We start from the raw sequence: 14,078 nt of genomic DNA on the forward strand, positions 1-14,078 counted from the left end.
CATTATAMTAGAGAATGATAGCTGGAGGAAAGAAAAGTTTGGGGGAGAGGCAGAGGCGAGTGCCGGTGGACAGCTGGCTGGTAGGAGTGTGATGGAGCCTGTCGCTTGAATAATAGCATTACACTTACAGCCTACTGACTTGAATGCGTGACATGCATTCAACATTTTACAATGCTGAATTTTGACAATAGTTGTTTTCTCAGATTGGCTAATAGCCTGCCCTACAGTTATAAATGAGTAATATAAGCATTTACTTAGTCACCCAAGTGGAATTATGGATTGTAGAATACATTTTAATTAAATAAGCAACCCATGTTACCCCAGACCCGCGGACATCCCTTTACTGCCTGGTCGGCGCCGGGAGGGCATGTCGTTATAGCTACCCCTCCCCCACACCTCATCCTTCCAGATGGCCAGCTTTTTTGCTCATCCCGTGATGGAATGAAAAGATCAGCTAGTTAAGTCCTATTGCCATGTGAAAGACCGCAGTGAGAGGGAACTGTTGAGGCCAGGAGAGCTACCCAAGTATCGATTCTCAAAGTTGTCCCTGTAGATTCTAGAACAAAGGGTTGTTGAAAAAGGAATCATTGTAATCCTGGAAATCTTTATTGTRTTCTTGATAAACACATTGCTTAAAAAGAAAAGGAGCAACAAGAACAGGCAAACAATTCATTTAAACGAATAGGACTAATACACATACCATCTGTCATTGGTGGTTTAGCTATGAGTGACAACTGATGCTTTAACGATAAAATCCAMAGTTCCAGTCACTGTCATGTGTCCAATAGTGGAGTAACCTATATTTAATTGATGGACTTTGAAAAAAATAAACAAACCCAAAAATGAACACACTTACACATTGACACTATGCTGCTGTAAACCAAGTGACTGACTTGAATGCAGACTTCAAAACAAAAAGTGTTTCTAGTAAATAATAAAAAAAATACTTAGAAAAATTATGAATCTATTCATAAAGAACAAAATATTTGTCCTGAACATACACATCATTTACAGTAGACCTATGCACTTGTCACTCACATTCTCTACATCGAAACCTATTAACCAGTTCACTACATTGAAACCTATTGACCGTTCCTACATTGAAACTATTGACCAGTTCCTACATTGAAACCTATTGACCAGTTCCTACATTGAAACCTATTGACCAGTTCCTACATTGAAACCTATTGACCAGTTCCTACATTGCTTTATATTTATCACACATTTTCTTATTTTATTCTTTATTTGCTTTTTTCACAAAGTATAAACAGTCCAGCAAGAGATGCATATCAGTCCCAGTAGTAGTCTTTTCAGTAACTTGCTGCAGTGAAGTTGACCCTCATCATATAGCTGTAGGTTATGGGGCACAGTGGAGGCTGGTGGAGGGTGAAACAGGAGGGTGGTCGCATTGTAATGGCAGAACCATTCTGGTGAGGGAGGCGTAGAAGTGCAGTCTTTGGACTCTTGGGTGTAGAAACGGGCCGCAGCCAGAGCCTTTGTGGTGGGAGGCTGCGGGGGGTGATGGGAAGGGACAGAGCATCATGTGGCCTTCATTGCCCAGACACCTGTGTGCGCCTCAGGTTGTCCTTCACGCGAACAAACTCAGGGACACCTTTCTCCTGCTCCTCTCGACGCCTGATCTCCTCCTGCTCATACTGAAACACAACAGTAGATTTCAGACACTTCATTTTACATTTGATTCATTTAGCAGATGCTCTTATCCAGAGCGACTTACAGTAGTGAGTGCATCCATTTTTTAAAAACRTTTTCATACTGGTCCCCCATGAGAATCGAACCCACAATCCTGGCGTTGCAAGCGCCATGCTCTACCAACTGAGTCACACMGGATCCAATAACTTTTTTRCCCTTCTCAAACATGGTCATAGCCTATTTTTGTAAATACACAATTTGTTTATCCTCTTACTGTTAACTACATAGTGTGTGTGTTTCTGTGTGTGTTTGTATGTGTCTGTGTACTACCTCCAGCAGTATCTGCTGTCTCTTGCGTAGTTCAGTCTCCAGTTCTAAAGGAGGCCGTAGAGCCAGTTCCTGCTCTCTATGCTGCTCCAGCCTCCTCTGTTCCAGGACTCGCTTCAGCTCAGGCTTCTCTCCCGGTAACAGGCCTCTAAAGGGGCACAACAGACAACATATTCAGACATATTCACACTACTGAGCCAAGCAGAGCTGTACTGTGCCGGCCTGGTTTGCATCCAACATAGTTGCGAGACCATGCAGGCACAGCTTGCTCTGTGCTGTGCCAAGCGGTGCCTGCATGTCTGTCTACAATGTGAAAAGAAAATATCAAAGCCAGAAGAGTACGGATCGAGTTGGCATGGTTGTGTGAAAAGGGTATGACATACACCTTCCTCAGGCCTCAGTGTATAACACGTTAACTGTAATGTCACTGTAATGTCATTACAAGTATGTATGTTCCATGCCATGAGGCAGACAGAGCCATAAATATAAATGAAAATGAATACACACACACTACAACTGGGAATAAAAGCACCATCATTTAGTTACCAATACGGTTTACCCCCCCCCCCCACACACACACACACACACACACACACACACACACACACACACACACACACACACACACACAATTACACTACATGGCCAAAGGTATATGGACAACTGCTCTTCGAACATCTCATTCCAAAATGAGGGGCATTAAAATGGAATTGGTCCCCCCTTTGCTGCTCTAACAGCCTCTACTCTTCTGGGAAGGCTTTCCACTAGATGTTGGAACATTGCTGCGGGGACTTGCTTCCATTTAGTCACAAGAGCATTCGTGAGGTCGGGCACTGATGTTGSACAATTAGGCCTGGCTTTCAGTCGGCGTTCTWATTCATCCCAAAGGTGTTCGATGGGGTTGACGTCAGGGCTCTGTGCAGCCCTGTCAAGTTCTTCCACYCCGATCTTGACAAACCATTTCTGGATGGAACTTGCTTTGTGCACGGGGGCATTTTCATGCTAAAACAGGAAAGGGCCTTCCCCAAACTGTTGCCACAAAGTTGGAAGCACAGAATTGTCTAGAATGTCATTGTATGCTGAAGTGTTTAGATTTCCCTTCATTTGAACTAAGGGGCCTAGCCCGAAACCATAAAAAACAGCCCCAGACCATTATTCCTCCTCCACCAAAACTTTACAGTTGGCACTATGCATTGGGGCAAGTAGCATTCTTCTGGCATCTGTCAAACCCAGATTCCTCCGTCGGACTACCAGATGTTGAAGCGTGATTCATCACTCCATAGAAAGCGTTTCCACTGCTCCAGAGTCCAATGGCGGCATCAAGCATCCAGCCGATGCTTGGCATTGCGCATGGTGATCTTWGGCTTGTGTGCGGCTGCTCGGCCATGGGAACCCATTTCATGAAGCTCCCGACAAACAGTTATTGTGCTGACATTGCTTCMAGAGGCATTTTGGAACTCGGTAGTGAGTGTTGCAATCGAGGACGATTTTTTACACGATACGCGCTTCATCACTCGGCTGTCCCGTTCTGTTGGCTTGTGTGGCCTACCACTTCGCAGCTGAGTCATTGTTGCTCCTAGACGTTTCCACTTCACAATAACAGCACTTACAGTTGACTGGGGCAGCTCTAGCAGGGAAGATATTTGACTAACTGACTTTTTGGAAAGGTGTGTGCCTTTCCAAATGATGTTCAATCAATTGAATTTAKCACAGMWGYACTCCAATCAAGTTGTAGAAACATCTCAAGGATGATCAATTGAAACAGGATGCACCTGAGCTCAATTTCGAGTCTCAGAGTGAAGGGTCTGAATACATATGTAAATAAAAATGTCTAAAAACCAGTTTTTGCTTTGTCGTTATGGGGTATTGTGTAGATTGATGAGGGGGGGGAAACAATTTAATCTATTTTAGAATAATACTGTAATGTAACAAAATGTAAATAAAGGGAAGGGGTCTGAATATTTTCCAAATGCACTGTATAATAGAACCTATAGTCTATTTCTGTGTATATTGTAAGTATATGTGAGTCTTTATTTCAAGTTGGTCCTTTGTAACTCAGTTGGTAGTGCATGGTGCTTGTAATGCCAGGGTAGCGGGTTTGACTCCCGTGACCACCCAATCGTAAAATGTATGCACGCGTGACTGTCGCTTTGAATAAAAGTGTCTGTTAAATGGCATATATTATATATTATTAACCAACCGTTTGGTGCTGAGCAGTAGTTCGCGGTGCAGGTCGTGGTGGCTGGGTGTCTCCACAGTGGAGCCGTTCAGTTTCACCCTGGGCGGCTGCTGGGACTGTGTCTGAGTCCCCTCCGGGACCTCACTAAACTCTGTAGACTGCCGGGACAGGGGCTCGCGGCACACATAGTTCTCTCCAGGAGAGAAAGGGTTCATTATWTTTCGGATGATTTGGCACAAGTCTAGCCTGATTCTTGCCAGCTCTGTTGCTGTCAGAAAATTCCATAAGGAATTGACAAGAGAGCAAAAACGGACAGGCACTCAGGTTAGCACAAGTCAACCTGTACCATCAAATCTAGATCACATAATTCATGAATTGAATCAGRACTAGGTTTTTACTATAGATATACCTTTTCGGTGGTGTCGAAATCCTGGCCGCTGAGGAAGCACCTAAAAGGTGAGAGAAAAGAGAGGAAATCATAAATGAACTCAAGCAGAGTATAACAAACATTGCACTGCATGAGGTCCTGTAATATGATGCAGTAGGGAACAACACATCCACACCACATGGTACCAAGGATACGGTGTAAAACAGAAAACTGATGAAGACCTCACAGTTGAAACACTGTCAATGAGCCACATAGTGGAATCTCTTTCAACGTTTGCTCCACATGTTATTTGATCACCATCTCCAGAATCTGCTATGAAACAGTAGATGTGTGTGTYTATTATTTTCCTATAGTGCAAAACAATATCCATCCCAGAACACCTTTTAATCAAACAATATGCTATGTAATCAAGTCGTCCCTTGGTTAATCAAGCTGCTTGTTGATTTGCCCTGTGAGAGCTAGGTTGTGTAATTACATAGGTGCTACAAGAGGAAGTGCCATRCCTGGCTAGGCTATTAACGCATGTCGTCTGTATTTACTCAAAGTGCTGTCGCACAGAGGGAGCCGATGGCTGACGACTAATTTATGCAACTTTTGCACCTTTTTAAAACCATGTAATAGCTTTATTATTAAACTTGTATAAGTCTTTATGAAGGTGAATGTATTGTAAAGTGTTACGATTGGAAGTACAGAAATGGCTACCACAGCTGGTGAGAGAGAATCAACTCATCATAACAGACTGTCCCTTCTAGTCCGCACACAGCAGAGCACATGCCTCTGCCAGCCACACCCAGTAGTTGAAATCAACTCTTGTTTGGAAGTAGYCCTCATGGATAGTATCATATTAACCAGCGGGCAGATGGCAGACTGCAGTTGTTGTTACTGGCCTTTCACTAAGACAGACAAAGTCAAAACCCATCTTGTTCCAGGCCACAASTAACGTCAACACTGCAGGTCTACTACAGGTCTAGATTGTCTTGTGTGCTGGACTGATGGCGCTGCACACATAATATGTTGGAGACAAGGAGGCTGTGGGAAGTGACTGCTATTGGTCCTGCAGCCCATCAAATACCCAGCATGRCCTGTGCCAAGTTGGGCCTGCATGTCTGTCTATTGCTGCTTTTCGACTGTAACGTCGGTGTTACAATAGTGTATACACCCTTATGTTATACTACGTAAATTGTCTTTCCATAGCTAGGGTTGACAGTGAGGACTTGTGAAGAGCAGAATCAACCTCTGCATAATCAAAACAGTTGCTTTGTGAGGTGTTAAAGTTCTTAATGTTCACAGTTAGCAATTGTTATGTAAATGCCAGCTGGAAAAGTATCAGTGGCCTGGCTTTTGCCCCAAGTGAGAGCATGTCCGCCGGAGCTATGGCCCAGTGAGACACGGGTGCCAGTCCACGTAGATGGAAATAGAAAAGTCTGAGCTTTTTGGGTAAAACACTGGGGTAAATCCTGTATGGAAACGTGCCATATAAGACATGTCACTCTATATTAAAGTCCGTATGGGGCCAAGAACGATCTGCTATCTATGGCACTGGGTGTATAAACTACGCTGTCCTGGTGCCCTCTCTCTCGCTSCCCCTCCCCCCCMCTTGGAGCCAGGTCCCAGCAGGGTGTTGATCTGGAAGTGGAGGATTAAGAGGGACAGACAGGGAACAGGGTGACTCACTTTTAGCCCACGACAAAGCCGGGGACGGAGACTGGGACAGATCCAAAGTTAAGGACTGCGTGAGTGCCAGTCGCCATCCAGACCAGTCCAATCTGGTCTACTGGTTTGTTTCCTCCCAAACCATTGAGGCACCGTTGCCGAGGGGGCATATGTGTTCTGGAGTCGGGAGATTAGACCGCTACATCAAACTCTGACACACATCATTCCATTTGATATCATTGTGCTAAACCACAACAACTACGTATTCATTTCTTGAGGGGACAACCTCTTAGATTGAATTTGTATCACTATATCGTCAGTTTATGGTCAAACCAGTTCAATAAGAAGTTTGTCCCTTCTTGCTAGATTCAGATGACCCATCTTTGACAGCCCACTTGGCCACCCTGTGGCCATTAGTGGTAACATWATTTTTTATTGTATTGTTTAATTTAACCTTTATTTAACTAGACAAGGCAGTTAAGAACAAACTCTTATTTACAATGACGGCCTACCCTGGCCAAACCCTCCCCTATCTATCCCGGATGACGCTGGGCCAATTGTCCTTCCACACACGGTCTGTAATGGTCTATTACTGATTAAATATTGACACTGTAAAGTTGTTGCTCTGCCTTGAATATAACCCCATAAAACATCTCAAATCCAGAGAGCAATGATGTCCATCCATTGGACTAATGCATAATGAACATTGAATCCAATCTTTAAAGGACATTATCAATCATCATCCACACAGATCAGATACTTTTCTGTGTTGAACAGATTCACCTGTTAACCATAGAAATATAACATAATTATATTTCTCTGGTCATAACCAGACATGACAGTTGAGCCTCCAGTTCAGACAGGAGTTCATAAGATAATAAATAGACTCACTTTCTTTGCGCTGTATGACCCTTCCATGGCACGATCACCACAGTCACCCATTTCTATCAAGCTACAAGATCCCCCTCTCTCTTATTCAATAGTCCATTGTCAAATGCCACACACCTCGACACAGACAGGTGTCTGCTTCTTTCTGGCTTCCGAATCCAACATAGTAGTGCGGTCGCTGAGTAGAAGACTGTCTGTAGGTTACAGTTCAATGACTTAACCTACCAGTTGTCAACACACAGTGGTAGTAGGCAACCCCTGTGATCCCGTTACGCTATTCAAGATTATGGTTGCGTCCCAAATGACACCCTTATTCTCTATATAGTGCATTCCTTTTGATCAGGGCTCTTGTCAAAAGTAGTGCACTACATAAGGAATAGGGCACCATTTGAGACGCAAGCTAAACCTCACCACAAACCACAACCCCCAGGGATTGGGARGTCAGATTAGCTAATTGCCGTGGACACCAATGCTGCTTTTAACCACTCCAAATTACAAATGTAATGTAATGCAGAATAAACAAGCGGAGTTGCTATGCTGCTTTTAAACCAAGGCCTTTATGGCAGTGATCTTTGGGAATCTACTCCTTGACAGCTGAGCCCTTTAATGCTGTCTAGTAAATCTGACAACATGGTCTAAGGCCTTTATGCTTTCAAGTAAATGAATTAATATATGGTTGCTATTACTGTAGGGTTTTTTCAACAAGTCCAATACTGTAATGTTACATGAACCAACAGGCCGGGGGAGTAAAAGAGTGATAGAGRATGTTTGCTTGCTACTTTAGATTATATATAGGATTAGACATTCGGTTTCCCAGACACAGATTAAGCCTAATCTTGGACRAAAAAAACATCACAAATTGAGATTCTCCATTGAAAGCACTTTTTAGTCCAGGACTAGGATCAATCTCTGTTAGGAAAACCAGCCCTAAATGTGAATAGAGTGAGGTGGATTTTCCCGCACATGGGGTGCATTTTAATAGTGTAAAGTGGCTTCCTCTTATTGTCTCCTTTCCTCACATATCTGAAAACATCACATAGGTCCAGTTTAGCTCTTCAAATCAGTGCAGAATGCAGATGTAAGTAGAAAAGGAAAAGCTTCCACTTAGAGATGCACCCTTATTGTACCAGATATGGAATAGAATGGTTTTGCAAATGGCTTTCGTGTACTTGTGTGTCTCAAAAGCCCTCAGATTGTCCTACTACTCAGATACATGTAAATGTTTATCTGGTCAAACAAATACAAATGTAGTAGCTGCCTGCCTTTGCTTCCAGCATTCATTCTGTTCCTGTGATGCTGCTTGCTCGTCGATCCATTAGTCCTTCCTTTCCAGTAGCACTCAAATCGACATATTTCGAGCTCTACTGATCAGCCTGTTTACAGAAGTCGCTCATGTATAACTACTAAACAAACGACAAGAAGCATACAGATACGTTACTGATTTTAAAATCTTTGGCAGTAACCACAACCTGTGAAAATGGCAAACGGTATGCGACGCTTATTTCTGCATCATAAAACAAATGGAAGTACAGTTGCTTACTAACGTAGTTAGCTAACTAACTTTAGCCACCAGGAAGTTCAGGTGTTGTTAGCAAGCCAACTAGCTAACGTTAGCTAATGTGGAGACGTGGCTCACAGCACAAGCCATTCATGTCAAAAGCCAAATGAAGCCCTAAATGATAGTCAAACTTGCTTGAAATGCACAATTCGTTAACTTTAGCTAATTTCATAAACTGTACAAAAAAAATCTGTGAAATGTATACATCAATTTGCTATAATGCCTAGTATATTTCTCTGAACAGTGTATTCATTCGATGGTTTACTGGTGTTCGGCTTGCTGTTTATCTGCACGTGTGCCTACCTGAAGAAAGTGCCTCGAGTGAAGGGCTGGCTGCTGGCAGAGAAGAGAGGGGTCTGGGGGGTGTTCTACAAAGGTATTTAGTGGGAATAAGATGGTGCCTCCCAAAATAACATGCCAGAGATTGATAATTAGTCAACAGCGTTAAATCAGGCACCCCTAAACATATGCTTTCTAAAAGGGAAAGTTAAGCATGATTTCATTAAAAGTTAATGCATATCACTTGTGCATTTTMCACAAACACCTCCACTGGCTTTTCTAATGAGTGTGAAATGTGATGTTTTTTACAACTTGATATCACCTTGATTGTCTTTGTTATTGGCTCAACAGCATCTGTGATTGGGACCAGACTTCACCTGACAGTGGCTCTATCCTGTGTGACCATGGCGTTCTACGTTCTCTTTCTAAAGTGACCAACTAGGAGACTGGACTGTCTAGTCTGGTCCCAGATTTGTTTGACAATGACAACAATGGATTTGGCAAGACCACACAAACAGATCTGGGACGAGGCTACATGGACACTGCCACTGAGRTTGGAACCAATGAACAATGTGGCGAGAAAAGAGGATGGGGCTACACACTTTTGAAATGTGGTCTTCTGTTTGTCAACACGCCACACACCCTTCACTTTCTGAAGTGAGATGTTTATTTTATTTGGAATGGTGATGAAAAAGACACTGACTGACACAGAGATCAACAACATGAGTGTCCCCCTGTGTGCAGTCAATGGTCAAAATGGGATGGTTGATTTATCTCTTTCTGTTAATTCAAATTAAGGAGTTTCGAGATTTTATGTGGGGGGGTTTTGCAAGACAAATGGTACTGGTGTAAATATATTCCATGTGCCTGTCTTGTTGAATTTACTGCCAGTTACTTGAGTGAAGAGTGAGGCTTCACCATTGTGTGACTAGTGCTGTTGGGGTTCAGGACTTTGGACTAATGTACCTACACAGGACCAATGTATAATATAGCCATTAATTTGACATGAAACATGACACTAATGATCTGAACCACATCTTAACATTTGCCAGTACTTTGTCCCTTGTTACAGTGATGCAAAGTGTATGTTTTTATAAGTGTGATTTTCTAAGATGTGGATGYGGGTGAACATGGAAACAAAGTGTTTCAAATATATCACAGTAAATAAATGCATTTTAACAATTTATAAGGTATTTATATATATGTACAGTACCAGTCAAAAGTTTGGACAGGACAAAGCCTTTGAGTTTTTTCTTTATTTTTACAGTTTTCTACATTGTTGAAGAATAGTGATGACATCAAAGCTATGAAATAACACATGGAATCATGAAGTAACCAAAAAAGTGTTATTTCATAGTTTTGATGTCATCACTATTATTCTACAATGTAGAAAATAGTCAAAAWACATWAAAAAAATTAAATGAAGGCTACTGTACTTGAAGAAACTTTAAAAGTTCTTGACATTTTCCAGATTGACTGAACTTCATGTCTTAAGGCAATGATGGACTGTCGTTTCTCTTTGCATATTTGAACCATAATATGGACTTGGTCTTTTACCAAATAGGGTCATCATCTGTATACCACCCCTACCTTGTCACAACACAACTGATTGGCTCAAACGCATTAAGAAGGAAAACAATTCCACAAATMAACTTTTAAGAAGACACTGATGTTAATTGAAATTCATTCCAGGTGACTACCTCATGAAGCTGGTTGAGAGAATGTCAAGAGTGCAAAGCTGTCATCAAGGCAAAGGGTGGCTACTTTGAAGAATCTAAAATATATTTTGATTTGTTTAACACTTTTTTGGTTACTACATGATTCCATAAAGAAAAACCCTTGAATGAGTAGGTGTGTGCKAAATTTTGACTGGTACTCTGTTTGTTGTGTGGTTTATTATAAACAAGCAAATGTAGGCCTACTCATTACAAGGCATGCCCACATTACCATTGATGGCCACACGAGGGCACGCTATTATTTTACTCCAACCTTTCTTTCCTCCGAGAGTTCCCATGATTCTCTGCGCTCTATAAATTCAACAACGCGGTAGTACGGTCAGTTTTGTTTGAATGGTGGTATGTGTGTGCGTTTTGTGTGCCTGTACGACTGAATGAGTGTGTGATTGTTTTATGTTTATAGTTCTACACAGTGATCTGGTTTGATCTGGTTGGGGTTTGACCATGCCCCGATTCTGAAATGATAATACCCGACATGCGAGCTCCTGAGGCAATGAGCATGAAGCTTCCATGAACTTCAGGGCTCTACAATAAATTGTGGTCAGAAGTGATGACTCGATCAGATATACTAGTGCCGAGGAGATTTGTAGTTTTACCTCATTCTCCACACTGGCTAATGAGTATAACAGCGATTCTGATCTGCTATAAATTTAAAAATTGTTCCCCTGGGACGATAATTAACACTGTTGTAGGTGGCTAGCTAGCTACTTAGCCAACGTTTTCTGGCTAGCTCGCCAGCCAACCCTTGTCCAGGCAAGCTAGATCACATMTATTTTAGCCAGATATTGGGGTTAAGGACAAAAGTAGTGAGCGTTTATGGAGAGAAGGGAATCACGTGTGCCAGGTTAYTTTTATAGCAGAAATTCAGTGGCTCTGCTGCTTCCCCATTAAAATAAAAAAAGCCTGGGTGGCAACAAACAAACATTTGATCAATGTGCAACCAAACAAACATTTTGATGTTATAAGGTACTGTTGGCTCGTGTGCTGAAAATGCAACCACCACTCAACAATATGCTGTCAAAGTTAAGGAATGCTTATATTTTAAGATGTTTCAGTGACTTGAATACTTAAATATAGTAATGATCTTGTGTAGGGGGTAGTTCACTGGAAGTTGAGTGATGTCCATTGCCCACTGAGTGAGTTGTGTGACAGTATTATTAGGTGGAGTAGAATCCCCCATCGTGCTTCCTGGAGTATCCCCTGTTAGTAGAGGCGTTGTGATGAGATTCTGTGGAGACAAAAAAAAATAGATCTTATCATACATTGTTAGGGAAAATGCCCTGCCTAGGCCAGTAGAGAACTGATTCCACTCATACCTGGCCAGGCCCAGGGCTTTTACAATTAGCTCAGAACTAGGACAACAATCTTTTAGAAGTCCCAGTAGTTATGGCCATGGTCAAAAAGCTCTTTATATACCAGTCACAAGAAGTAGCTGAGATGACGATAGATGTTCCTTTCACAGACTACCTGATTATAGATTGCATTTCAGTCATACTCATCCTCTTCTTGCCTGCGTGTATTCGCTAAGTATTCGCTAATCAATTATTTATTGAACAAGTCATTAGGGTTGTATTGAAATCTTACCTATTGTTCCCTCAATGCTGTAGATGGAAGACTTCTGTGAGTTCATCCATACTTTGACTTCTTTCTTGGTTTCACACAAGGGCGCTTCATGTTTTCCACGGTTCTTCAGAGTCCTCCTACAGAGTTAGTTTTACATTAGTTGAGTTAATCTCTTCCCGCAGCTTCTGTTCGGCACCCTATTCCCTATATAGTGCAATACTTTTGACCAGAGCTCTCGACTACAGCAGCACCACAGTTGAGCATCCACGCCGGTTCCTTCACACTCACCCATGGTCGTCAGTAAAAGTCTCCCTCTGGTATAAGGTCTGGTTCTTACTACTGAGGAACTCTTGGTGGTGGTCATAGGTTGATTTCAGATGGAAGTCTAGGCTGTCTTTAGGTGCCTTGGTTGGGAGAGAGTACAGTGATGTGATAGGTGATCGTATGTCATTTTGTGACGTAAATTCTGAATTTCTTCAGTTTCTGTAAAATGTGTGCATGAATCAGTCAAGTCAAATACGTTTATATTGTACTAGCTAGCTGAATTTGGCTAGTACAACTTATTTTCATGTTGTCCTTTGTGTCAAGCTAATAATAGACATAGGCCTATTATAGAGAAATAATATTAGCCTACCTGCCGGTCATGATACCGGACATTCCTTCTGATGCTGGCTAGAGTAGCCCTGTCATTTAGACAACTCCACGGTTCGTCATTTTGAGCAATGTGAGTTGGTTTATCAAATGGCTCTTTCTGTTCATTTGGAAAGAAGAATGCATAGTCTGCTAAATGACTTAAATGTAAATGTAATGCATAGGCTGATCAAATAGCAGAAATCATGTAGGCCTACTTAAAAGTAAAAAATATATATATATTTTCAGTGCTAGAGCTGCAATTTAGGCCTACCTGACATTGCCTTGCCCCAGTTAATGAGTAGTCGTTCTCAGTTTTAGGAAAAGGAAAGGGATCTCTCGTTAGTGGCATTATAAAAGCTGGAAATGTTACAATGTTGAGGATGATAAACACATGCTCTTGCCGCCAAATTGTATCCCCTTGTTTGTCGCACTAGAATGTTTACTAACTCACCATGGTTGCTAGGCGATTCATTGTGACACCACATCCACATATATCATTTATTAAAATATTTACGTATTCCTCATCCTTTGCAGAAATGTGAGTTTACGAAAGGTTTAGATTTGCCAATTTTGACTAATGTAATTTATTGAACGTATATAGCAAGCGCGATTCATTTACACAAAGACATCTCAAAGCGATGTGAAGCATCAACAAAAAAACAAGCATTTTAAAAACAACATATTTGATAATGAGTTGATGATTAATGACTAGGATATTATTTATGGAAAACAATATTGTAATGAAAAATAAATATATAAAAAATGAGTGTACCCTGTAATATCACGTTCATGTTTCCTACTATGTAAACCCAACCAATTGCCGTGTCTTGCCAGGGGTTTCCAGTCCACTAGTTACAACAGCCACAAAGTCAAAATTGGCTATATTTCATATAAACAAAAATATGCAAAAAACAATTGCCTAACATTTTTTGTCTAATCCCTGTTCACCAACAAATGGGGCCGAATAAAAATGCACAAGGCCTAATTTCAGTTGACAATATCGTGCACTTGTCAAAAAGGGCCGCGCTGTTTGGTATCATTGGGACGTCCATACCTCCCATTGAGGTTGACGTTTAAACTGGTTAAGGTAAGGGTTTAGCCGTTAAGGTTAGAGTTTGATAAGGGTAGGGGTTTAGGATATGGACGTCCCAAGGATCCCAGATAGCACTGATCCTGTCAAAAAGCACCTGTGGAGTGCGATAATGCCTGCAAAAACCCCGGAAT

The 14,078-nt window shown here is 41.7% G+C and overlaps 3 protein-coding genes across 4 annotated transcripts; 1 reads left to right on the plus strand and 2 right to left on the minus strand.

Annotated features, from left to right (window-relative positions):
- Window positions 1–601: 601 nt before the first annotated feature.
- LOC111977034 (protein FAM107B) lies at window positions 602–7,338 on the minus strand. 2 transcript variants are annotated; one of them, XR_002878978.2, is made up of 6 exons: window positions 7,089–7,338; window positions 4,566–4,605; window positions 4,178–4,349; window positions 1,981–2,125; window positions 1,133–1,655; window positions 602–1,055 (listed from the first exon to the last, which is right to left on the minus strand). XR_002878978.2 is itself a non-coding variant. In XM_024006292.2 (5 exons), the coding sequence occupies exons 1-5, from the start codon at window positions 7,137–7,139 to the stop codon at window positions 1,551–1,553; spliced, it is 513 nt and encodes a 170-aa protein (XP_023862060.1). In that variant the 5' UTR covers window positions 7,140–7,338; the 3' UTR covers window positions 1,100–1,550. The 2 variants fall into 2 exon arrangements, 1 of the variants encoding a protein (XP_023862060.1); XM_024006292.2 differs by lacking the exon at window positions 602–1,055 and having other exon boundaries at window positions 1,100–1,655.
- Window positions 7,339–8,478: 1,140 nt separating this feature from the next.
- LOC111977251 (protein kish-B) lies at window positions 8,479–9,889 on the plus strand. The gene is made up of 3 exons (XM_024006629.2): window positions 8,479–8,572; window positions 8,888–9,019; window positions 9,274–9,889. Exons 1-3 carry the CDS (start codon window positions 8,563–8,565, stop codon window positions 9,354–9,356), a joined length of 225 nt encoding a protein of 74 aa, XP_023862397.1. The 5' UTR covers window positions 8,479–8,562; the 3' UTR covers window positions 9,357–9,889.
- Window positions 9,890–11,730: 1,841 nt separating this feature from the next.
- Window positions 11,731–13,289, minus strand: cfap276 (cilia and flagella associated protein 276). The gene is made up of 5 exons (XM_024006428.2): window positions 13,126–13,289; window positions 12,856–12,972; window positions 12,510–12,625; window positions 12,243–12,358; window positions 11,731–11,886 (listed from the first exon to the last, which is right to left on the minus strand). The coding sequence occupies exons 1-5, from the start codon at window positions 13,201–13,203 to the stop codon at window positions 11,816–11,818; spliced, it is 498 nt and encodes a 165-aa protein (XP_023862196.1). The 5' UTR covers window positions 13,204–13,289; the 3' UTR covers window positions 11,731–11,815.
- Window positions 13,290–14,078: the final 789 nt, after the last annotated feature.

The sequence above is a fragment of the Salvelinus sp. IW2-2015 genome, linkage group LG17 (genome assembly GCF_002910315.2).
Source record: "Salvelinus sp. IW2-2015 linkage group LG17, ASM291031v2, whole genome shotgun sequence".
NCBI classification, from domain to species: domain Eukaryota; kingdom Metazoa; phylum Chordata; class Actinopteri; order Salmoniformes; family Salmonidae; genus Salvelinus; species Salvelinus sp. IW2-2015.

Coding starts and splice junctions, on each gene's coding strand:
- LOC111977034 (XM_024006292.2), bottom strand. CDS start 7,139: ATGGGTGACTGTGGTGATCGTGCCATGGAAGGGTCATACAGCGCAAAG. Junction 4,350..4,565: donor ATTTCGACACCACCGAAAAG/GTATATCTATAG, acceptor TCTCTCCTGGAG/AGAACTATGTGTGCCGCGAG. Junction 1,656..1,980: donor GACAGCAGATACTGCTGGAG/GTAGTACACAGA, acceptor GTTGTGTTTCAG/TATGAGCAGGAGGAGATCAG.
- LOC111977251 (XM_024006629.2), top strand. Junction 9,020..9,273: donor CTGGGGGGTGTTCTACAAAG/GTATTTAGTGGG, acceptor TTGGCTCAACAG/CATCTGTGATTGGGACCAGA.
- cfap276 (XM_024006428.2), bottom strand. CDS start 13,203: ATGCCACTAACGAGAGATCCCTTTCCTTTTCCTAAAACTGAGAACGAC. Junction 12,626..12,855: donor TCCGGTATCATGACCGGCAG/GTAGGCTAATAT, acceptor CTCCCAACCAAG/GCACCTAAAGACAGCCTAGA. Junction 11,887..12,242: donor CAGCATTGAGGGAACAATAG/GTAAGATTTCAA, acceptor TTGTCTCCACAG/AATCTCATCACAACGCCTCT.